This window comes from Hemitrygon akajei, chromosome 16, assembly GCF_048418815.1.
Source record: "Hemitrygon akajei chromosome 16, sHemAka1.3, whole genome shotgun sequence".
NCBI classification, from domain to species: domain Eukaryota; kingdom Metazoa; phylum Chordata; class Chondrichthyes; order Myliobatiformes; family Dasyatidae; genus Hemitrygon; species Hemitrygon akajei.
In genome coordinates, this window is record NC_133139.1 from 74,412,148 (window position 1) to 74,436,827 (window position 24,680).

Below are 24,680 nucleotides of genomic sequence, written 5' to 3' on the forward strand. Positions count from 1 at the left end.
CATATTAACAGAAAAGAGCAATAAGGGAGAGAATAACTATAAGAGATTCTGCAGATACTGGAAATCTTGAACAGCACACACAAAATGCTGGAAGAACTCAGCAAGTCAAGCAGCATCTATGGAGTGGAATAAACAGTCAATGTTTCGGGCCAAGATCCTTGATCAGGACCTCATCAGGAATAAGGAAAAGAATAAGCCCTCAAGGAACTGTGTGCTCATCTATGTGAAAGCCATGGGAGATGGATGAGGTCTTCAATGAATACTTTTCATCTGTATTTAATGTGGGGAAGGTCATGGTGTTAGTGAGTTCATGGAAGACAACAGTGAAGAGAACCCGAAACATATCAACATTACAAAAGAAGCATTGTTGGCCCTGAAGGACATACAAGTGGATAAATCCCCAGGGCTTGGATCAAGTATATCCTAGGACCTTGTAGGGAATAGCTTCTGAGCAGAAACACTTGTTTCATTGTCAGACACAAGTAGTTAAAAGATGGCACAAGAGGGAGGCTGAGCTTAGGAGGATGATGGTGCCCAACAGCGTCTCCTTTGCTTGCATCTCCAGAAACAGCTCTATTTCTATTTTTGATATCTCTTTTTCCCCTTTCAAGGTTCTTTTAAAGACCCTGATCTGGAGTTACACGCTGATGTCAGTTCTTTGTGGAAATACCGCTGCCTGATGCATCGTGGGAGACGGAAGATCATAAGCAGCGAGCTGGTTGCTGGCTGTGTGCCCAGAGACCCGAGTTCTTTGGGCACAGAGCTCGGAAAAAGCGACACAACAGACTTTTAACACCATAAATCAGCGAGATGCTTTGTTGTCTCCCCTTTTGCTGTGAAATGGAGACACCTCTTTTTCCCTTATTAGGGGGGAGACGGAGAGAGAGAGAGAGAGAGCCTCTAGTATGTTGAATACTAGGTGAACGAGTAGTTTTTGAGGTACTGCAAGTCTGTGTCTTTATTGATGCTTGCTGCACGCTTGAGTGCTCGGTGGTGGGGTGCCAATGATTTTGCTGGTGGGGGAAGGGGGGGGTCATTGCTTTGCTCCTGCTTATGGGTGGGAGGGGGGAGTTTGGGGGAGGCTTTGGAGTTCTAACACTTAACTCTTAGTCATTCTTTGGGGCACTCCGTTTTCATAGATGTTTGCAAAGAAAAAGAATTTCAGCATGTTAATTGTATACATTTCTCTGACATTAAATATACCTATTGAAGATAACAAATGAAGGGCTAGCAGTGACCCTAATGCCAGTGGTGGTAAGTTATTGCAGGGCACTCAAGCGACAGAATTTAACTGCTTTTGGAACGGTAAGGACTGATCAGGGATTGTCAGTATGGCTGTGTGTGGGAAATTGCTCATTAATTTAACTGAGTATCTTTGAAGAGGTGACAAAGAGGATTGATCTGGGCAGGGCAATAGATATAGCCTACATGGACATTAGCATGGTCTTTGATAAGGTTGTGAATGATAAGCTGGTCCAGAAGGTTACAACAGAGTTGTCCTAGCCAAGTAGACTCTGGATTGGTAGTAGTGGAAGGTGGGCTCTCAACCTATCTCATTATGGCCTCACACCTTATTATCTATCTTGCACAGCCTTTTCTTCAACTGTAACACTTTATTTTGAATTATATTATTATTTCCCTTGTATTATCTCAATGCACTGTTGTAATGAAATTATCTCTATGAATGGCATGCAATTAAATGTTTCCATTTTACCTCAGCACACTTCACAATAATAATTCCAATTCCAAAATATTTCCTGAACAGGAATGTTATTAGAAACATCTGAAACCAAGATTTCTGGTCCAGTCACTCTTTCTTTGGTTAAATCTTGAACAACAGGAATAAGTAATATCTGGCATATTCGCTCGCTGTAGACTATAGATCAATTATGCTCTCAATTAGACATGCCTTCATACCTTTCTCATGATCTTGCGGCCATAGAACATTACTTTATCACGTTTTCGAAATCTGTACTTGGGAGTTTCTGGAGCTTGAATTTCTAAGAAGCAACATCAAAGACAAAATAAATTAATTGCTGGATAAAATCAATTGCAGAATGAAGTTTAATTTATCAAGAACAATGATTTGCATCTTCCATACATTAGGAGCATATCCAGAGTGTTCTTATCTCGTCATTATAGTAGTTACCCTACATTGATGACTGTACAATAAGTTAATACTTCAGGGATTCTACAAACCAGAACTACTTCATTCATTAAGGAGTGAGTCAACCAACATTTCTGCAGAGAGCTTTACCATCATGAAACAGAATTGGCTCGCCAAGTAAACTACACAATGGTAAATGAATTCGAGCCTAAAAATTGCTTGTGTCGCTATACATATAATGTTGCTCAAGAATATAACATGCATTTCCAAAGTTTGCAACAACTTCTCTGAATTTAGGGTACCATGGCACCATAGCGGTTAGTGTGACGCGGCAGAGTTCAATTCCGGCGCTGTCTGTAAGAAGTCTGTATGACCTCTCCGTGGTATGCATATGTTTTCCCCAGGTGCTCCAGATTCCTCCCACAGTCCAAAGATATATCAGGTAGGTTAATTTGTCATTGTAAATAGTCCTGTGATTAGGTTAGGGTTAATCATGTTTGCCAGGGTTGCTGCGGCAGCACGGATCGAGGGGCCAGAAAGGCCTACTCCATGCTTTGTCACTAAATAAAGTAAAAATAATAAACATAAAATAAACAAATGGTCAAAACAAATACAGGCATTAGGTTACTTTGAAATTATGTAATGCCACATCAAACTTCTGCAGTGTCCCACAGATCAAGTGCAATGAATTAGTTCCTACGTACTTAAAGAAGACCAGTACAGCATTCATTTTCAAACATTTGCAGGACTTAGAATTTATCTGGAGTGGAGGGGGTGCCAATTCACTACCTCATCGTAATGTTGGAAAGTATAATAAAAATCAGTAAAGTGGGTCAAGACAATGAACCAAACAGAAGCTCAGTGGACAGATAACTGTGTAATATCTCAAACCCTTCTTAAAAGTTTCTTGATTTAAGCTTAGCCTCCAATTTGGGCCTCTTAGAACAGTTAGTTTACAGATATACAAATATTTTATCTAAAAATATATAAATGCTTGGAAGTCTGTTTTAAAGTGACATCCACTCCTCCAAAAAAAAGTGTCAGGTCCCTCAATCCATCCCATTTATGTTGTTCATAAACTGCCTTCAAGTGACAGAATTGGTGGAAAGGGGAACTGAAACAAAAGTTAGTGCTGAGGATGATTAAAAAAAAACACAAAATGCTGTCAGAAATCAGCAAGCCAGGTTTCAGCCCGAAACGTCGTCACTACCTCCTCCCATAGCCTGCTGAGTTCTGACAGCATTTTGTGTTTTTATTTATTTCCAGCATCTGCAGATTCACTCGTGTTGCTGAGGATGATTTAATGAGTTTAATTTTTTTTAAGAATGCACACAGAAGCAATTTAATTATGAAGTAATTCGCAACTACAGTCCCCTGACTGGTGCACTGGCATTGGCTGAAACATTAGTCATGTTTGAACCATTTGGAATTTGAAAGAAAAGTCAAATTATGAAATTAATTACAATATAATTAAGGAACTTCTAACAATTTCAATTTTGACCTTTTTTCCCCCTTTTCAATGCACACCATCGCAGACTTCTAAAGGAAACGCAGCAGTATAGCCAACATTGCCACCTCGCTCCCGGACGAGCTAAATGCTTTTTTTTTTTACAGTCGATTCGAGGTTGATTGGACTGAACCCCTGAGGAGAGGCACTGACGAGACCTGCACCTTGGTCATCTCCGAGGCTGAGGTACATTCCAATGTGTCAACAGCTGCAAGGCAGCGGAGCCGGAAAGTATGCCAGGACACGTCCTTAAAGTGTGCACTGAACAGCTGGCTGGTGTGTTTACAGACATTTTTAATCTCACTCTCCTAGTGTGTAGTGCCCCATGTTTCAAATCATCCATCATTGTCCCTGTACCTAAGAAAACCAAGGTAGCATGCCTGAACAATTGGCGCCCTGTCGCACTCATCTCAATTATAAGCAAATGCTTTGACAGGCTGGTTAAAGAGTACATCTGCAGCATTCTACCACCCACTCTAGACACTCTACAATTCACCTACCGACAGAACCGGTCTACCGATGACGCCATAGCCACAGCACTACACACCATCCTCAATCACCTGGAGAAGAGGGATGGATACATTGGAACTCTGTTCCTGGACTATAGGTCATCATTTAACACCATAATTCAATCCAGACTTGACACGAAGCTCAGAAACCTCGGCCTGCACCCCACCTTGTGCAGCTGGGTGACGTTCTATCACATTGTCAACAGGTGGTAGGGATGGACTCCCTCATCTCAGCCTCTCAACCCAGGTGCCCCCCAGAGTTGTGTTCTGAGTCCCCTTCTCTACTCCCTTTACACCCATGACTGTACTGCTACACACAGCTCCAATCTGCTGATCAACTTCGCAGATGACACAATTTTGATCAGCCTTATTTCTAGCGGTAACAGCTTACAGAGGAGAGGTTGACACAGTGGTGCCAGGATAACAACCTCTTCCTCAATGTCCGAAAAACAAAAGAGCTGACTGTGGATTATAGCAGGAACGGAGATGGACTCAGCCCAATCAACATCAATGGGTCTGCAGTTGAGAGGGTGAGTAGTTTCAAGTTCCTTGGTATACACATCACTGATGATCTCACCTGGACTTTACACACTGGCTTTGTGGCAAAAGAAGCACAGCAACATCTTTTCCACCTCAGGCAACTGAAGAAGCTTGGCATGGGCCCCCAAATCCTCAAGATCTTCCACCAGGGCACTGTTGAAAGCATATGGCTGGTTGTATCACCGCCTGGTACAGAAACTGCACCAACCTTGATCGCTGGGTACTGCAGAGAGTGGTACGGACAGCCCAGCGCATCTGCAGATACGAACTCCCCTCCATTGAGGACATTTATAGCAGTGAGTGCAGAAAGAAGGCCTGGAAGATCATCGGGGACACTAGTCACCCCAACCACAGACACTGTCAAACGGTACCACATTAAAGCCAGGACCAACAGGCTATGGGACAGCTTCTTTCTACAAGGCATTAGACTTTTAAATTCACATGTCTGTACACTGCAACGGAGTCATAATGCAAAGCTTTTTACTCCCTCACGTTGTGGGATGGATGCAAAATTAAATAAATTCTAAATTCTAATCCTAATTTTTATTTTTAAAGAGACTTCACGTTACATTTGTTTGAGCAGGCATAAAATTACTTCCTCTGAAAATTTGTTAAACTATTATCTCTTGAAATTTGGTAACCTTTCCATTTGTATGCTTGATTTTTATATGTTAAAAAGCACATCATTTTAGTTGAGGCTTTTGAAAGTACCCTTATCGCTTTCATAAACTTCCTCTTTCCTGCAGCAAATCTGGATTCAATTTTGGTTCTCTTGCAGGAAGCATAGGGTAGCAGCTTCACTGTGCCTTAAATTTCTAGATCACTGTGCAAGTCCTCAATTTTGAATCAATGGTAAAGGAACTAACACTAAGCCAATACCAAGGACAAGATATCCCTTTGTCCAAGTCTGTTATTTCCACAATTATTCTGGATAAAATAATATACAAGAATGGGCAATTAATCTGCAACTAGGGATATTAGAACTAGAGCACAAGGTTTGGCCTTAAATTTTCAGTTCTAATCATTAGCCTCCCCTAGTTTTTCTCTTTGTTCAAAGGACCAGGGCTTTATCGGCTCAGCCAGCACTTAACTGTTCATTCCTAATTGCCCTTAAGGTAGCGATGAGCTGTAGTTGGTAGATAGTACAAATCATTGCTGTTTTCTGTTAGGTTAGTGACGCAGTGATGGCTGTGTACAGGGTGCTTATCAAGTGGGCTGGTACGCCCTGCATGGTGTTGAGTTTTGTTGCATTAGACTGTTTAATTGTTATTTTCATTGTAGCTTAACTTTCTTATGTCTGCTTGTATTTTTTATATATAATTACCTATTTACATGTAATTGTTCAGTGTGTTTTCAGTTGCAGGTTTAATATTACTGGAATGCGGAGTGGTTGATTCAAACAACAGAATTTGAATAGAATGTTTGTTATCCATGGAAATTCAATGAAATTAGCGAACTGGCATAAGAGGGCCAAACTACACTGGCTCAGTATCTTTCCCCTTTGTTCTTTCATCTCTCTCCCTCCCTCCATCTCTCCCCCTACCCTGTGTTTTTAAATCCAGCATCTGCAGATTTCCTCGTGTTTGCATTTTTAAATCCAGCATCTGCAGATTTCGTGTTCGCGTTTTTAAATCCAGCATCTGCAGATTTCCTCGTGTTTGCGTTTTTAAATCCAGCATTTGCAGATTTCTTCGTGTTTGCGTTTTTAAATCCAGCATCTGCAGATTTCGTGTTTGCGTTTTTAAATCCAGCATCTGCAGATTTCCTCATGTTTGCATTTTCTTTCCCTCCTGCTTCATCTTCCTGCCTTTTTGTTTTTGCAATGTTTAATAAACAATTGTTAGCATTAAAGGTAGGTCAGTTACCTGTTGATCAACAGCCATAGGCCACAGGTCAACAGTCATTGTTTGCTAGTCAACAGCCACAGCTTCTGTAAGTGAACCAAGAACCAATAAATATTGACCAACAGAAGGTGAACTGTTGTTCACCGTGTGTTTCACAACAATTTCAGTCCAAACCACACTTCTAAGGCTCAAGCAAAACATCACTTTTGTGGTAAGAATGAACATTAGGATAGAAGTTGTTGGTACAAGAAACAAGGTCGACCAGAGGGACAAGCTCAACAAGTTCAATCCTCTTCCCTGCAAATGTTGGGAGATACTGATCCTGATCTGATAATATGGTTTCAACAAACAATTTCAGATATATGTATTTGATGTATTGGTGAATTCCTGCAGTCCTTGCTTGCCTTGAACGAGCGAAAACAAGATGGCTTATATGTTAACTTGCCAATTGGGAATGAATGTGATGAACGCTTGTTAAACTATGACAACCATGACTCTGCAAGAATGATAAAGTGCCAAGAAGATGTAAATTATTACAAAGAAATGCCTCTATTGAACCCAGATGTGATCCTGTACACCAATAGTTCCTCAATGATTGACAGGGGAATTTCAATGGCTAGATGGGCCACTGATTCTGAAACTGAAATTTCATCAAGAAACATGTCTCCTTGTACCTCTGCACAACAGGCAGAACTGAAAGCTCTGATTGAAGCCTGGAAGGTAGCAGAAGAAAGATCAGCTAATATCTACACTGATCGTCAATATGGTTTTGGAGTTGTTCCAAGATTTTGGAAACTTGTGGAGACAAAGGGGATTCTTTTTTACAGCTGGAGGAATTCAAGTGAAGAATGGGCAACTAAAACAAGAACTTGTGAATATCATACAATTGTTATCAGAAGTTGCTATATTAAAATGTAAAATCTACTCCAAAATGACTACAATGAAATGCCGTGGAAATGCATTCACAGATGAAATTGCAAATGAGCATATGCAAATCGGTATAAGCAGCCAAAAAAGTAAAATATGTTGAAATATTAAAAGATGTACTGGGAACACATAGTGACTGACGCTATGGAAACAAAGTTTGACTCTATAGCAGACAAACTTACAAGATATTTGCGAGTTGCAAGCTCAATCCTCTAACCAGATAAAGTGGTTTTTGGTGGAGAATGGTGATAGGTTGAACACACTGATAGAGCATAGACATATTGCATTGATCATAGGCTAGTAGCTCCAAAAATGTTACTTCCTTATTTGGCATGGCAGATACACTCCCTAGGACACAATGGAGTGGGACAGATGATCAACAAGATTCTCCCAGTGGTTGTTAAATCCAAAGTTCAGGGCACTGGCTTGACAAACATTTAAAAGATGCATGATATGCCAGTAAACAAATCCAGGAGCAGTGGTAAAGCTACCAAAATTAAATGCTCTTGCTCCACCTGGTCCACTTTTACATTTACAAGTGGACAACATTTCTTTACTAACATGTCAAGGATATTCAGACAAGTTCTGTGGACAAATTTTCCAGTTGGGTGGAAGATATTCCAGCAAAAAGCCACTGCCACACACAGAGCGAAAACTCTGATCAAGGACTATATTCCTAGATGGGGCTTGCCATGTCACATTAACTTTGACCAAGGAACTCATTTCACTGGGACTTATATCAACTGATGTACAGTGAATAGTCTTTTCATCACCCACATCACTCAGTCAACAGGACAAGTCAAACCAATGAATGGAATTATGAAACAAGGACTGACTGACTCTTGAACCAAAGGAGAAAATTTCACTCAACTTAACTTGCCCCATTATTGAGATGTTCCCAAAACCTGTGAACTCACTTTCAGGGAATCTATCTCATGTTCTTTATATTTTTTCGCTTGCTTGTTTGTTTGTTTGTTTTCATTTTTTGTATTTGCACAGTTTGTTGTAATTTGCACTCTGGCGGAACACCCAAGTTGATGCGTATTTCATTGATTCTATTATGGTTATAATTCTATTATGGATATATAGAGTATGCCCACAAGAAAGTTAATCTCAGGGTTGTATATGGTAACATAAATGTACTTTTAAAATAAATATACCTGGTGTTTTGACTTAGTGTCACAAGGAAGGCCTACCATGGCCTATGGCTCCTCCTATGATCTTGAGGCATCAGAGTAACCCCGAACAAGAAAACTAAATGAAGTCCATTTGAGGTGGTAACAGGGCATCCTATGCCAGTGCTGGGAGTTTTTCATCTCAGAGAGGTTGACATACATATTATGGCAGACAGTTTTGATAAATTTTGTGTGGAATTACTCCAAGCTGTACAGTCTGCTTCTGAACAGATTTTTGCACTTGGGAGTGGTCCAACAGGAGGATGCATCCTGATTTCTGGTCAACGCAAACACGAGGAAATCTGCAGATGCTGGAAATTCAAGCAACACACACAAAATGCCGGTGGAACGCAGCAGGCCAGGCAGCATCTATAGGAAGAAGCACTGTTGATGTTTTGGGCCGAGACCCTTCGTCAGGACTAACTGAAAGAAAAGATAGTAAGAAATTTGGAAGTGGGAGGGGGAGGGGAGATCTGAAATGATAGGAGAAGACAGGAGGGGGAGAAATAAAGCTAAGACCTGGAATGGTGATTGGCAAAAGGGATACAGAGCTGGAGAAGGGAAAGGATCATGGGACGAGAGGCCTAGGGAGAAAGAAAGGCAGAGTGGAGCACCAGAGGGAGATGGAGAACAGGCAAAGAGTGATTGTGAGAGGGGCAGAGAGAGAGTAAAAAAAGGAGGGGGGAATAAATAAATAAATAAGGGATGGGGTAAGAAGGAGAGGAGGGGCATTAATGGAAGTTAGAGAAATCAATGTTCATGCCATCAGGTTTGAGGCTACCCAGATGGAATATAAGGTGTTGTTCCTCCAACCTGAGCGTGGCTTCATCTTGACAGTAGAGGCGGCCATGGATAGACATATCAGAATGGGAATGGGACGTGGAATTAAAATGTGTGGCCACTGGGAGATTCTGCTTTCTCTGGTGTAAGCGGAACAAGTGCTACACCTGCTTGTACACTTCCTCCCTCAACACCATTCAGGGCCCCAGACAGTCCTTCCAGGTGAGGTGACACTTCACCTGTGAGTCGGCTGGTGTGGTATACTGCGTTCGGTGTTCCCGGTGTGGCCTTTTATATATTGGTGAGACCCGACGCAGACTGGGAGATCGTTTTGCTGAACACCTACGCTCTGTCCGCCAGAGAAAGCAGGATCTCCCAGTGGCCACACATTTTAATTCCATGTCCCATTCCCATTCTGATATGTCTATCCATGGCCTCCTCTACTGCCAAGATGAAGCCACACTCAGGTTGGAGGAACAACATCTTATATTCCGTCTGGGTAGCCTCCACCCTGATGACATGAACATTGATTTCTCTAACTTCCGTTAATGCCCCTCCTCCCCTTACTACCCTATTCCTTATTTATTTATTCCCCCCTCTTTTTTTTCTCTCTCTGCCCCTCTCACAATCACACTTTGCCTGTTCATCTCCCTCTGGTGCTCCCCTCCACCTTTCTTTCTCCCTAGGCCTCTCGTCCCATGATCCTATCCCTTCTCCAGCTCTGTATCCCTTTTGCCAATCACCTTTCCAACTCTTAGCTTCACCCCTCCCCCTCCTGTCTTCTCCTATCATTTCGGATTTCCTCCTCCCCCTCCTACTTTCAAATCTCTTACTGTGGCGACCCAATTACTAGCACACTCGAACCGGCTGACAATTAGCCAGAGTGCAGGCACAAAGGAAGAAAGCCTGAGGGGGTTTCAGTACGTGCCTCTCGAGGTATCTGGTGGGGGAGACAGGCTTTAAAGTAAGACTGTGAAGTTGAAATAAACTTATTCTTTGACTGCAGTTTACCGACTCCGTGTCGTTATTTTAGCGCTGCGTGTAGCACACCGCTACATTACTATCTTTTTTTCCCAGTTAGTCCTGACGAAGGATTTCGGCCTGAAATGTCGACTGTGCTTCTTCGTATAGATGCTGCCTGGCCTGCTACGTTGCACCAGCATTTTGTGTGTGTTGACTGATTTCTGATCAGTGGGTCCTGATTTTAAAAAACGCATAAAGAACCACTGACAGTTCAATGGGAAAGTCCTTATCAAGTGCTGTTAATTACTAACTTGTTAGTGAAAGAAGCAGATAAATGCTGACCACTGCAAACTGATAAGGACCAGCACTGTGTTTAAAGCATGAGTAACCTCTGACTCTGTCGATGCTGCTAGGCTACAGTGAACAAATCACTAACCAGCCAGAAAAAGCTTCAGAGTCATCAAATACTGAACATTATGGAATTTATTCTAAAAACATTTGCTGTTGTTATATTCTCGCCGATTTTCCCTACTCACAATGTGCCAATTGAGATGACTCAGCGTATACGTGCAGGTAACACATGAATTTGCTGATTTGCTTGTTAATGCCTCTTGCTGTTGAATATGTATACCACACACTTTGAAATCGTCATCATGCGTAAGGTGGGTCTTCAAAATCATATGGCATTAGGCCTTGGCAGTTAAGGGGCAGAAACATGTAGTTTTAGGCCAGGAATGTGTACTAACAGTGGCATGCAAAAATTTGGGCACCTCTGGTCAAAATTTCTGTTACTGTGAATAGCTAGGGGAGTAAAAGATTACCTGATTTCCAAAAGGCTTAAAGTTAAAGATGACACATCTCTTTAATATTTTAAGCAAGATTACTTTTTTATTTCCATCTTTTACATTTTCAAAAAAACAAATAAAGAAAAGGGCCCGAAGCAAAAGTTTGGGCACCCTGCATGGTCAGTACTTAGTAACACCCCCTTTGGCAAGTATCACAGCATGTAAATGCTTTCTGTAGCCAGCTTTCAATTCTTGTTTGGGGCATTTTCGCCCATTCTTCCTTGCAAAAGGCTTCTAGTTCTGTGAGATTCTTGGGCTATCTTGCATGCACTGCTCTTTTGAGGTCTACCCACAGGTTTTCGATGATGTTTAGGTCGGGGGACTGTGAGGGCCATGGCAAAACCTTCAGCTTGCGCCTCTTGAGGTAGTCCATTGTGGATTTTGAGGTGTGTTTAGGATTATTATCCTGTTGTAGAAGCCACCCTCTTTTCATCTTCAGCTTTTTTTACAGATGGTGTGATGTTTGCTTCTAGAATTGGCTGGTATTTAATTGAATTCATTCTTCCCTCTACCAGTAAAATGTTCCCCATGCCACTGGCTGCATCACCAGCCCAAAGCATGATTGATCCAGACCCGTGCTTAACAGTTGGAGAGGTGTTCTTTTCATGAAATTCTGCACCCTTTTTTCTTCAAACATACCTTTGCTCATTGTGGCCAAAAAGTTCTATTTTAACTTCATCAGTCCATAGGACTTGTTTCCAAAATGCACCAGACTTGTTTAGATGTTCCTTTGCAAACTTCTGACGCTGAATTTTGTGGTGAGGTTGCAGGAAAGGTTTCCTTTTGATGACTCTTCCATGAAGGTCATATTTGTGCAGGTATCGCTGCACAGTAGAACAGAGCACCACCACTCCAGAGTCAAACGGGGGTTTTGATTTGCCTTTCTAGCAATCCTACGAGCAGTTCTCTCAGAAAGTTTTCTTGGTCTTCCAGATTTCAACTTGACCTCCACCGTTCCTGTTAACTACCATTTCTTAATTACATTACAAACTGAGGAAATGGCTACCTGAAAATGCTTTGCTATCTCCTTATAGCCTTCTCCTGCTTTGTGGGCATCATTTATTTTAATTTTCAGAGTGCTAGGCAACTGCTTAGAGGAGCCCATGGCTGCTGATTGCTGGGACAAGGTTTGAGGAGTTTTTGGACCGGAGATGACCGACACCGCATCTGTTAATGCGGTTTCCTTGAAGCTGCCAAGCTTCTGGACGCTACAACCTCACCTATGGTTTCAGCAAGCAGAAGCCCAATTCCACGTTCGGCAAATAACCTCAGAGGACACCCGTTACTACTACGTGGTGAGCTCCCTCGACCAGGACACAGCGGCCCAGGTCGCGGAGTTCGTACAGTCTCCCTCGGCGGACGGCAAGTACATGGAATTCAAAGCCCTGCTCATAGGGGCTTTCGGGCTCTCCCGCCGCGAGCGAGCTGCCCGTTTACTGCACCTGGATGGCTTGGGAGACAGGCCGCCATCATCTTTAATGAATGAGATGTTGTCTCTGGCCGACGGACACACACCCTGCCTCATGTTTGAGCAGGCATTCCTGGAGCAGCTGCCTGAGGACATACGCCTGCTGCTGTCCGACGCGGATTTCAGCGACCCCCAGAAGGTGGCAGCCCGGGCGGACTTGCTGTGGAACGCCAAGAAGGGGAGTGGGGCGTCCATCTCACTGATCACCCGGCCAACGCTCCCAGCAGCAAACCAGTCCTGGCCCGGCCGTAGAGCCCACTAAACCCAGAGGCCAGGGTGTGGAGCCCAACGAGCAATGGTGTTTCTACCACCAGCGGTGGGGCGCAGAAGCCCGCCGTTGTCGCCCGCCCTGCCAGTTCCCGGGAAACGCCAGGGCCAGCCGTCGCTGATGGCTACGACGGCTGGCCATCGGGATAGCCTCCTGTTTGTGTGGGACAGCAGGTCGGGACGCCGGTTTTTGGTCGACACCGGTGCCGAGATCAGCGTCTTACCTCCGACGAGTTACGACACCCGCAGCAGGGCGCCGGGTCCCCCCCTGCGGGCCGCGAACGGCAGCACTATAAGGACTTATGGCACCCGTCCGGTGCAGCTACGGTTCGACTCCAGCCAGTTTACGTGGGACTTCACACTGGCCGACGTAGCCCAACCGCTTCTGGGTGCGGATTTCTTGAGGGCTCACAGCCTACTGGTCGACCTGCCCAGGAAGAGACTAGTTCATGCCGAGACCTTTCAGACGTTCTCCCTGGGTGCAGCCCAGTTGCCAGCCCCTCACCTCGGCTCCATCACGCTGTCCGACAACGACTTCACCAGGGTCCTGGCGGATTTCCCATCGGTTCTGGCACCGCAGTTCGTGGCAGCCATGCCCCGACACGGCGTACAGCACCACATCCTGACCCAGGGACCACCCCTCCATGCCCGCGCTCGGCGGCTTCCCCCGGACAAGCTCCGACTGGCGAAGGAGGAGTTCAAGAGGATGGAGGAATTGGGGATCATTTGGCGGTCCGACAGTCCATGGGCCTCCCCCCTGCACATGGTGCCCAAAGCAACAGGGGGCTGGAGACCGTGCTGCGACTACCGCAGGCTGAACGAGGCTACAACACCGGACCGCTACCCTGTGCCGCACATTCAGGACTTTGCAGCAAACCTACACGGCGCACGGATCTTCTCCAAGGTAGACCTCATCCGCGGATACCATCAAATCCCGATGCATCCGGACGACGTCCCCAAAACGGCTCTCATCACCTTGTTCGGTCTTTTTGAGTTCCTCCGCATGCCGTTCGGCCTGAAGAATGCCGCACAGACGTTCCAGCGGTTGATGGACGCGGTGGGACGCGACCTGGACTTCGCATTCATCTATTTGGACGACATCCTCATAGCCAGCAGCAGTCCTCAGGAGCATCTGTCCCACCTCCGACAAACTCTATGCCCGGCTGAGTGACTACGGTCCAACAATCAACCTGGCCAAATGCCAGTTCAGGCTCAACACCATTGACTTCCTGGGCCACAGGATTACCAGAGACGGGGCAACCCCTCTGCCAGCTAAGGTAGATGCGGTCTGCCATTTCCCCCGACCCACCACGATCAAAGGCCTTCAGGAATTCGTAGGTATGGTCAATTTCTACCACCGCTTCCTCCCATCAGCTGCCCGGATCATGCGCCCCCTGTTCACCTTGCTGTCCGGTCCGGGCAAGGACATTACCTGGGACGAGGTGTCCGCCGCCACTTTCATTCAAACGAAGGATGCCTTGGCGAACGCCGCGATGCTAGTGCACCCCAGAATGGACGTCCCTACTGCCCTCACAGTGGACGCATCTAATACGGCAGTCGGTGGGGTACTGGAGCAGCTCATCGCGGGCCGCTGGCAACCCCTGGCGTTTTTCAGCAAACACCTGCGGCCACCCGAGCTCAAATACAGTGCTTTCGACTGGGAGTTGTTGGCGCTATACCTGGCAATCTGGCATTTCAGGTACTTCTTAGAAGGTAGGCCCTTCACCGCGTTCACAGACCACAAACCGCTTACCTTTACATTCACAAAGGTGTCCGATCCCTGGTCGTCCCGCCAGCAGCGCCATCTGTCCTACATCTCTGAATACACGACGGACGTCCGGCACGTCTCGGGTAAGGACAATGTTGTGGCGGATGCGCTCTCTCGCCCTAACATTCACACCCTTTCCCAAGGGGTAGACTTTGAGGCGCTGGCAGAGGCACAGCTGGCAGATGAGGAGATCCCGAGTTACAGGACCGCAGTCTCCAGTTTGCAGCTCCAGGACCTCCCCGTAGGCCCAGGTGAGAGGACCCTACTTTGTGACGTCGCCACCGGGCAGCCCCGTCCCGTCGTCCCGGCACCTTGGCGACGACGTGTTTTCGACTCCATTCATAACTTGGCGCACCCCTCCATCAGGTTCGTTTGGCACGGACTCCGCAAGCAGGTCCGTGAATGGGCCAGACGGCCAAGGTGCAGCGACACACCAAGGCCCCGCCGCAGCAGTTCCACCCCACCCACCGGTGTTTCGACCACATTCATGTGGATATCGTGGGCCCCCTGCCAGTGTCGCGCGGGGCGCGGCACCTCCTGACTATTGTGGACCGGTTCACAAGATGGCCAGAGGCGGTCCCACTCACCGACACCACCTCTGAATCTTGCACCCGGGCACTGATCGCCACCTGGGTGTCCCGCTTTGGTGTACCGGCTTACATTACCTCCGACAGAGGCGCCCAGTTCACCTCCAGCCTGTTGGGGACTCAGCTGCACCACACCACTGCCTACCACCCACAGTCGAACGGACTGGTGGAGCGTTTCCACCGTCACCTGAAGTCGGCTCTCATGGCCCGCCTGCGAGGAGCTAACTGGGCTTCCCTGGGTCCTACTCGGCATCCGCACGGCGCCCAAAGACGATCTGCACGCTTCATCGGCCGAGTTGGTGTATGGTGCACCCCTGGTCGTTCCCGGGGAGTTCATACCAGCCCCAAGGGGGCGAGAGGAAGAACCTGCAGCTGTCCTGGGCAGACTACGCGAGAGGCTCGGTGCCCTGGCCCCCATACCCACTTTGCAGCATGGGCAGCACCCGATCTGCGTACCCAAAGACCTGCAGAACTGTAAGTTTGTGTTTGTACGACGGGGCGGGCATCGGCCACCACTACAACGGCCCTACGAGGGGCCGTTTACGGTGATCAGAAACCACAGGTCCACGTTCGTGCTGGACGCTGGGGGGAGAGAGGAGGTTTTCACGGTGGACCGACTCAAACCGGCCCATGTAGACTTGGCGCAACCGGTCGAGTTTCCGGCACCGCGGCGCAGAGGCCGATCTCCCAAACAGGGTCCGGCCCAGACTGTGGACATTGGGGGGTGTATTGCCGGTTCTGGGGGGGGGGGGGGGGGATTATGTGGCGACCCAATTACTAGCACACTCGAACTGGCTGACAATTAGCCAGAGTGCAGGCACAAAGGAAGAAAGCCTGAGGGGGTTTCAGTACGTGCCTCTTGAGGTATCTGGTGGGGGAGACAGGCTTTAAAGCAAGACTGTGAAGTTGAAATAAACTTATTCTTTGACTGCAGTTTACCGACTCCGTGTCGTTATTTTAGCGCTGCGTGTAGCACACCACTACATTACTATCTTTTTTTTCCAGTTAGTCCTGACGAAGGATTTCGGCCTGAAATGTCGACTGTGCTTCTTCGTATAGATGCTGCCTGGCCTGCTACGTTGCACCAGCATTTTGTGTGTGTTGACTGATTTCTGATCAGTGGGTCCTGATTTTAAAAAACGTATAAAGAACCACTGACAGTTCAATGGGAAAGTCCTTATCAAGTGCTGTTAATTACTAACTTGTTAGTGAAAGAAGCAGATAAATGCTGACCACTGCAAACTGATAAGGACCAGCACTGTGTTTAAAGCATGAGTAACCTCTGACTCTGTCGATGCTGCTAGGCTACAGTGAACAAATCACTAACCAGCCAGAAAAAGCTTCAGAGTCATCAAATACCGAACATTATGGAATTTATTCTAAAAACATTTGCTGTTGTTATATTTTCGCCGATTTTCCCTACTCACAATGTGCCAATTGAGATGACTCAGCGTATACGTGCAGGTAACGCATGAATTTGCTGATTTGCTTGTTAATGCCTCTTGCTGTTGAATATGTATACCACACATTTTGAAATAGTCATCATGCGTAAGGTGGGTCTTCAAAATCATATGGCATTAGGCCTTGGCAGTTAAGGGGCAGAAACATGTAGTTTTAGGCCAGGAATGTGTACTAACAGTGGCATGCAAAAATTTGGGCATCTCTGGTCAAAATTTCTGTTACTGTGAATAGCTAGGGGAGTAAAAGATTACCTGATTTCCAAAAGGCTTAAAGTTAAAGATGACACATCTCTTTAATATTTTAAGGAAGATTACTTTTTTATTTCCATCTTTTACATTTTCAAAAAAACAAATAAAGAAAAGGGCCCGAAGCAAAAGTTTGGGCACCCTGCATGGTCAGTACTTAGTAACACCCCCTTTGGTAAGTATCACAGCATGTAAATGCTTTCTGTAGCCAGCTTTCAATTCTTGTTTGGGGCATTTTCGCCCATTCTTCCTTGCAAAAGGCTTCTAGTTCTGTGAGATTCTTGGGCCGTCTTGCATGCACTGCTCTTTTGAGGTCTACCCACAGATTTTCGATGATGTTTAGGTCGGGGGACTGTGAGGGCCATGGCAAAACCTTCGGCTTGCGCCTCTTGAGGTAGTCCATTGTGAATTTTGAGGTGTGTTTAGGATTATTATCCTGTTGTAGAAGCCACCCTCTTTTCATCTTCAGCTTTTTTTTTACAGATGGTGTGATGTTTGCTTCTAGAATTGGCTGGTATTTAATTGAATTCATTCTTCCCTCTACCAGTAAAATGTTCCCCATGCCACTGGCTGCATCACCAGCCCAAAGCATGATTGATCCAGACCCGTGCTTAACAGTTGGAGAGGTGTTCTTTTCATGAAATTCTGCACCCTTTTTTCTTCAAACATACCTTTGCTCATTGTGGCCAAAAAGTTCTATTTTAACTTCATCAGTCCATAGGACTTGTTTCCAAAATGCACCAGACTTGTTTAGATGTTCCTTTGCAAACTTCTGACGCTGAATTTTGTGGTGAGGTTGCAGGAAAGGTTTCCTTTTGATGACTCTTCCATGAAGGTCATATTTGTGCAGGTGTCGCTGCACAGTAGAACAGAGCACCACCACTCCAGAGTCAAATGGGGGTTTTGATTTGCCTTTCTAGCAATCCTACGAGCAGTTCTCTCAGTAAGTTTTCTTGGTCTTCCAGATTTCAACTTGACCTCCACCGTTCCTGTTAACTACCATTTCTTAATTACATTACAAACTGAGGAAATGGCTACCTGAAAATGCTTTGCTATCTCCTTATAGCCTTCTCCTGCTTTGTGGGCATCATTTATTTTAATTTTCAGAGTGCTAGGCAACTGCTTAGAGGAGCCCATGGCTGCTGATTGCTGGGACAAGGTTTGAGGAGTCAGGGTATTTAGAAAGCTTTGAAATTTGCATCACTTGGCCTTTCCTAACAATGACTGTGAACAAGCCATTGCCCTAACAAGCTAATTTAAGGTCTGAGACCTTGGTAAAATTTATCTAAGAGCTCAAATCTCTTGGGGTGTCCAAACTTTTGCATGGTGCTCCTTTCCTTTTTTCACTCTAAAATTGTATAAGACAAAAATAATACACTAATCTTGCTTAAAATGTTGAAAAGAATGTTTCATCTTTAACTTTATGACTTTTGGAGATCAGTTCATCTTCTACTCACTTAACTATTCACAGTAACAGAAATTTTGACCACGGGGTGCCCAAAGTTTTACATGCCACTATACATACTTGACAAGTCTGAAGACGTAACTAACTTGGCTGATGATATTCATGAAAAAACAGCTAAAATGCTTCAATATGATGGATGAGATTTCTTCAAATGGATTCATTCAAGACTTGGAAGCTAGTTTACTCAATCCAAGTCTATTTATTTGTCCTAATACACCTTATCATAACTTATATTTTGTTTACTTGTATAAAGGTTATAATTGAAGGAACTGTACTTCCCTTAATTGTAGGACCCTGCAGAGAGTGTGTGGACAGCCCAACACATCTGTAATGTAAACCTCTAACTATTCAGGACATTTACAAAGACAGGTGTGTAAAAACGGCCCGAAGAATCATTGGGGACCTAAGTCACTCCAATCACAAATTGTTCCAAATGCTACCATCTAGGAAATGGTACCACAGCATAAAAACCAGGACCAACAAGCTCTGGGACAACTTCTTCCACCAGGCCATCAGACTGATTAATTCATGCTGATGCAACCGTATTTGTGTTATATTGTTGTACATACTATTTATTATAAACTACTATAAATTGCACATTGCATATTTAGACGGAGACATAACATAAACATTTTTACTCCTGATGTATATAAAGGATGTAAGTAATAAAGTCAATTCAATTCAATTAATAGAGTAGTTCAAACTCACGCAAGTGTGCCCATTTACAAAGCCAATTACTTAGCAATGACAAACTTCTAAATATTTCCATAATAGGTGAATTTTCATTATTTTATACTTAACATAGGTAACACCAATTTTCCTGCCTCTGAACTTCAGATGTAATCATTCTATATGTATGATTTAGAATCAAGGGAGGTACATTGGATAGACTGTATTATTGTTATTTTCTGTGCAGTTTAGCTTTTTAATACCTGTTTGCATCTTTTTATATAATTACCTATTTCCATGTAATTGCTTAGTGTGCTTTCAGTTGCTTTTGTAACAACTTGGCGGTAGTTGAGGGCATCGTATTCCTGAATGAGGGCTACCTCAATGCCTGATTCAAACAACAGAATTTAAATGGAATGTCTATGGAAATTTAATGGAATTAACAAACTAGTGTAAGAGGACCAAACCATGCTGGACTGGTCTCTTTCCCCTGCTATTAGGGTCACTTTCTCTCTCCCTCTTGTTTCATCTTCCTGCCTTAGTCTTCTCTGTTCTTGTAAAGTTTAATAAATGATTGTAAGCAACAAATTCTATGCCTCATTTTCGACTTCCAAAGAACCACTGAATAAACACATCAGAATTCAACAGCTTCTTGAGTGTTGTTAAAGCTACAGTGACCCATCACTCTCCTGACTTGAACACTATACATGGACAGGTTTGGCAGTTAAAAAAGAATTGCTCGGTATTACATGCTAGCCTTAATCATGTTCTTATTAACTACATTGTGTACATGGCTACCCCAGCTCAATTTCTGCTTAATAATAGCGCAATGATTAGCTCGATGTTATTACAATTCGGGACACTCCTCGACTGTCCCCCCACCCCCCCATTTCTCCTTCACCCTTCACCATCACCTTTTCATCTCTCACCTTATCTCCTTACCTGTTTAAGATGTCTCTCTAGTGCTCCTCCCCCCTTTTCTATCTTCTATGGCCTTCTGTCCTCTCCTATTAAATTCCCCCTTCTCCGGCACTTTCACCAATCAACTTCCCAACTCTTCACTTCACCACTCCCTCTCCCGGGTTCACCTATCACCTTGTTTTTCTCCCTCCCCTCCACCCACCTTTTAACTCTATTCCTCTTTCTGCTGAAGGGTCTTGGCCCAGCATGCCAACTGTACTCGTTCTCATAGATGCTGCCTGGCCTGCTGAGTTCCTCCAGTTTTGTATGTGTTGCTTGGATTTCCAGCATCTGCAGATTTTCTCTTGTAACCTGCCACCTATTATTTTAAACCTCAATACTGTCCAAGCCTTGTTGTGTTTGGATATGGACTACTCAGTACCCTGATCCCCAGAGACTCCAGTTAAGTCAGGACTCCTTTATGCCTTACACAATAGGTCCTCTGAATATGATTTTCATAAATGGAAGCTCTGGCACTGCTTACAAACTAGCAAAAATTCAGATCAGGGAAGATGGTGCAATACTAGATTCAGATTCAGTTTATTGTCATTTATAAACCACAAATACAATGCAGTTAAAAAATGAGACAACTTTTTCCGGAATTATGTCATGAAAAAGCACAAAACAGACCACACAAGAAAAACCACATAATGTTTGGTAATCCCCAATCCAGAGTCTGGAGAGGCTGCTGCGTATCGATATCGCGCTACCGTCTTGGCACGTTCCCCAGAAGGGAGCTACAAACCCATCAGACAAAACTAAAGCTACAAGATCTACACAAAACCACATAGATTACATATAGTTATAGTTAACATATAGTTTCAACAGTGTAGACAATACCATAATTGATAAAAGACTAACTGACAAAACACCACATAATTATAACACATAGTTTCAACAGTGCAAAGCAATACCGTAATCTGATAAAGAGCAGTTCATGGCATGGTTTAAAAGAACGTCTCAAAGTCCCGACAGCCCATCAACTCACGCAGACAGAGATGACACTGAAGTATCAACCAGAAAAGAGAACATAACAGAACACACAGTAATAGAACATTTTGCACTGCAGTCATACTTACTTCTCTCTTGCAAGCGCCTATGAATAATGAGAATGGTGGAGGCAATCAGCATGACTGCCACACCAGCCCCCAAAATTATTCCCATCATCTGAAAAATAGAATCGATATTTATTTTAAGAAAGATAAAACATAAAATTATAAAACAATCTCTTTTGAGAACTTCAATCTAAAGCAGTATTATGAATGACACTGAGTATCACAAAAATGTGGACATGAGATTATCCTTGACCCTTGTTTCCATCCCGCCGTAATGGACAATTCCCTTGACCACACTGCATCAAGCACACCTGTACTCAACCCCTTCCCTCCTGGACACAGCAAGGAAAGAGATCGTTGGTCCTCAATATCAACCCCACCAGCCTCTCCATCCAAAAGGCCATCATTCACAACTTCTGCTTGCGACAAAAATATTCTAAGTCAGACACCCATTCACCTCCTCTCAAAACATTTTGACGAGAGTGTTACTTTCACAGCTCCCTACTCCCTTATCCAGTGTCACTCTGTGGCCACTGCACAAACTACAATACTATCGCAATGAATTACAAGAGTTGTTTTCATCTCTTCTATTTCTTCTATTCAGGAGCAGAAACAGCTCTTCCACGTGAACCACTGATTCACTTGTAGAATTAAGTCAAGTCAGACACTGTATAATTTCAATCAACTGCTTCCTTTTATTGTGACTTCAGCTGGCGAGAGATCCAAGATCTACAGTAGGCAAGAATCACCCAACAGTCCTTCCATGTGAACCACTGATTCACTTGCACTTCATCTAATCTAACATAACTCATTTGGTGTTCTTACCCTATTCCCTCTTCTCCCTTTTTACATTCCCCATTCTGGCTCCCCTCTTGCCCCTTCTCTTTCTCCCAGGGTCCACTCTCTTCTTCTGTCAGATTTCTCCTCCTTCAGCCCTTTTCCATCTATCACCTCCCAACTTCTCACTTCATCCCCCTCTTCCCCCATCCACCTACCCTGGCTTCACTTATCACTTTCCAGCTTGTAGTCCTTCCTCCACACCCCAACCTTCTTATTCTTACCCTCTTCCTGACAAAGGGTTTGGGCCCAAAACATGAACTCTTTATCCCTTTCCATAGATGCTGCCTGACTTGTTGATAGATGCTGCATGCCCATGCAATGATATTTGAAGTATTTCCACACTACACGTACCTTCATGCCAATGATGGCTGTTGCATATTTGGGGTCAGAGTTTACAAAAAAGAGAATTTTATGACTTAGGGCGGGAGAGAACTAGAGATTATCTTGATGCACCTTGTTTCTACACCTGCTTTTGTGCCATTTTCTATTTTTTAGGCATGTGCCAAGTTAGTTCGGGTGCAGGAGCATCAGTAAAAAAAACTTCACTCCACAGGTGGCTAGGAAACATGTTTTTAACAGAGCCAAGCTCTTAGTCAGTGGATCAGTGCTAATACTGAGAAGATGGCATCAAGAGTTACGGACAATTAAGGATGGACAGTGTTTACCAGCAGTGTCCAGACTCATGCACTGATGAGTAATTGAAATAAATCTGTTGTAATTTGTATACCCTGTAACATACTGTTAATAGCTCAAGCACTAATCAGAAATACCCTCCTTGTTGCAAATCGTTAACTTGAAATTGAACTGCTTAAATTTAGTCTCTCTTTTCTACCAGTTAACCAATTCAGTATCCATGCTAACTATGATCATCTCAGTCCCACAAGCTCTCAACTTCTGCAACAACAATATTATCTGCTAATTTATTTAACATTTGAAAATCTAATTATATTGCATCAACTGGCTCCCCCCCTTTACGGTCAGAGTCTTCAACACAAAAATGGGTCCTTCACCTTCCTCCCCCCAACTCTCCCCCCCCGACACAAACCTATCCATGCTGACCTTTTTGCTCAGCTTCACTACTCTCATTTCAGAATCAGTGTTATTATCATTGACAGTTGCCCGCATTAGGACCATATCTTTCCATGTCTTGCCTATGTCCAGTAGTGCCTGTATAAATTCCTCTTCATCGTATTCAATTCCACCATTTCTACTGGCAGTACGTTCTAGGTATCAACCACCTTACGTAAAAAGGAAAATATTCCACACATCTAACTATTCTCCGCAACTGCATGCCAATTGTGTTTCTCATACAAAGCACTCTAAAATGCTTAAAGTCATTGACAGTTTCTCATTCACCATTTTCATCTGCAGTGTCCTTGCTTCTTACATGCTCGAAGGTTTTACCTCTCCTTTTCTGTATACAGAATGCCCTCTAACTTGCTGTTTTGTTTTGCTCACTTTATATTTTTTCCTATGATTTAAAATAATGTCCTTCGCTAGCTTTTAAAATTCTCCACATCCTCAGACCGACAACTAATCTTTGAAACTTTTAATCTTTTTGTTTAATAATGCCATCCTCAACTTCAGTTTAACAGAGTGGGGATATTCTTCCCATGTCAACCAAATATGAAAAAAAAACTCCCCAGGACATCTCAAAGCTATCCTTTGCCATTTTAATCCAATTTCACAAACAACTTTAATCTAACTCAATCTTGATAACTAGGTTTACCTTAAACTTCAAATTGTCAAAGTGGATGTACTCTTTTACCAATAATTTAGTTCATAAAGTTTAAAAGGCCATCACTGTAGACTCCAAATCCACGAAAGACTATACAGAGGTTCCCTACTCATTTAACTTTACGGTATGAAGCTCATCTAAAGAAAGTGCTTACTCACCGGTGGTCTGGTTGGTGAATGTTGAAGTATCCCAAACTCTGATTGGGTAAACTAATAGAAGGCCTTTCACTTCTCCAATCTAGTCAGGACTGTCTCTGTTAAGATGTCCACATTGTCTGACTGCCTTGATAAAGTTCTGTATAATAGCTAAGAAGGTAAATATCAACTCACTTCTTGTCCAGCTTATTTCTGATCCAGCCTTCCTGGCATTAGCCTGAATTCTGGAGGGAATCGGCATTCCACTTAGTGCAAAGTTATCATGTTTGTTATTGCAGGAAAACATTTAACTTAATATTAAATAATTTATTGAATAATTTCATAGTTTTCACCCTTTTCTAATTATAATTTTATGTTGCTGTTTTTATCTAAACTCTATGACACAGAAAGACAAATTTAAAACAAGGCAAAATGTACCTAAAGTGTACAACAGTCTTCTACAAAAATCAAACCTCTGAATTCACAGATAGTTAAAGACAGAGGTTTCAGAAAATAAGGCCATGGAAAAAAAAATCATCAGCAATCTGGATTTTAGGAACTGAAACAAACAAAAATATTCTGGGGAATATCTGCTAACCTGGCTACTAGAACTGTGAAATACTGCAGGGAGACAAGAACTGGTCAGCCAAATGAGTCGTAAAAGGCCTGTGCAGAAAAAGGGAAAGCTCATTTTGAATGCAGAATCACAAGAATTGCACAGATTCACCACTCTCTGGCTAAACAAATTCCTCCTCCTTTTCATTCTAAAAGGATGCCCCTCTATTCTGAGGCTGTGCCCTCTGGTCTTAGACTCTCGCACCATACA

The 24,680-nt window shown here is 43.9% G+C and overlaps 1 protein-coding gene across 6 annotated transcripts in view; it reads right to left on the bottom strand.

Moving 5' to 3' along the window:
* pnpla6 (patatin-like phospholipase domain containing 6) overlaps positions 1-24,680 on the bottom strand; it is a 204,031-nt gene that overhangs the window by 145,872 nt on the left and 33,479 nt on the right. For all 6 annotated transcript variants that reach the window (XM_073069197.1, XM_073069195.1, XM_073069200.1 and 3 more), the window contains 2 exons: positions 21,167-21,254; positions 1,918-2,000 (listed from right to left, as the gene is read on the bottom strand). In XM_073069197.1, the coding sequence (XP_072925298.1) occupies positions 1,918-2,000; positions 21,167-21,254 (171 nt within the window). The remainder of the gene's footprint in view (positions 1-1,917; positions 2,001-21,166; positions 21,255-24,680) is intronic.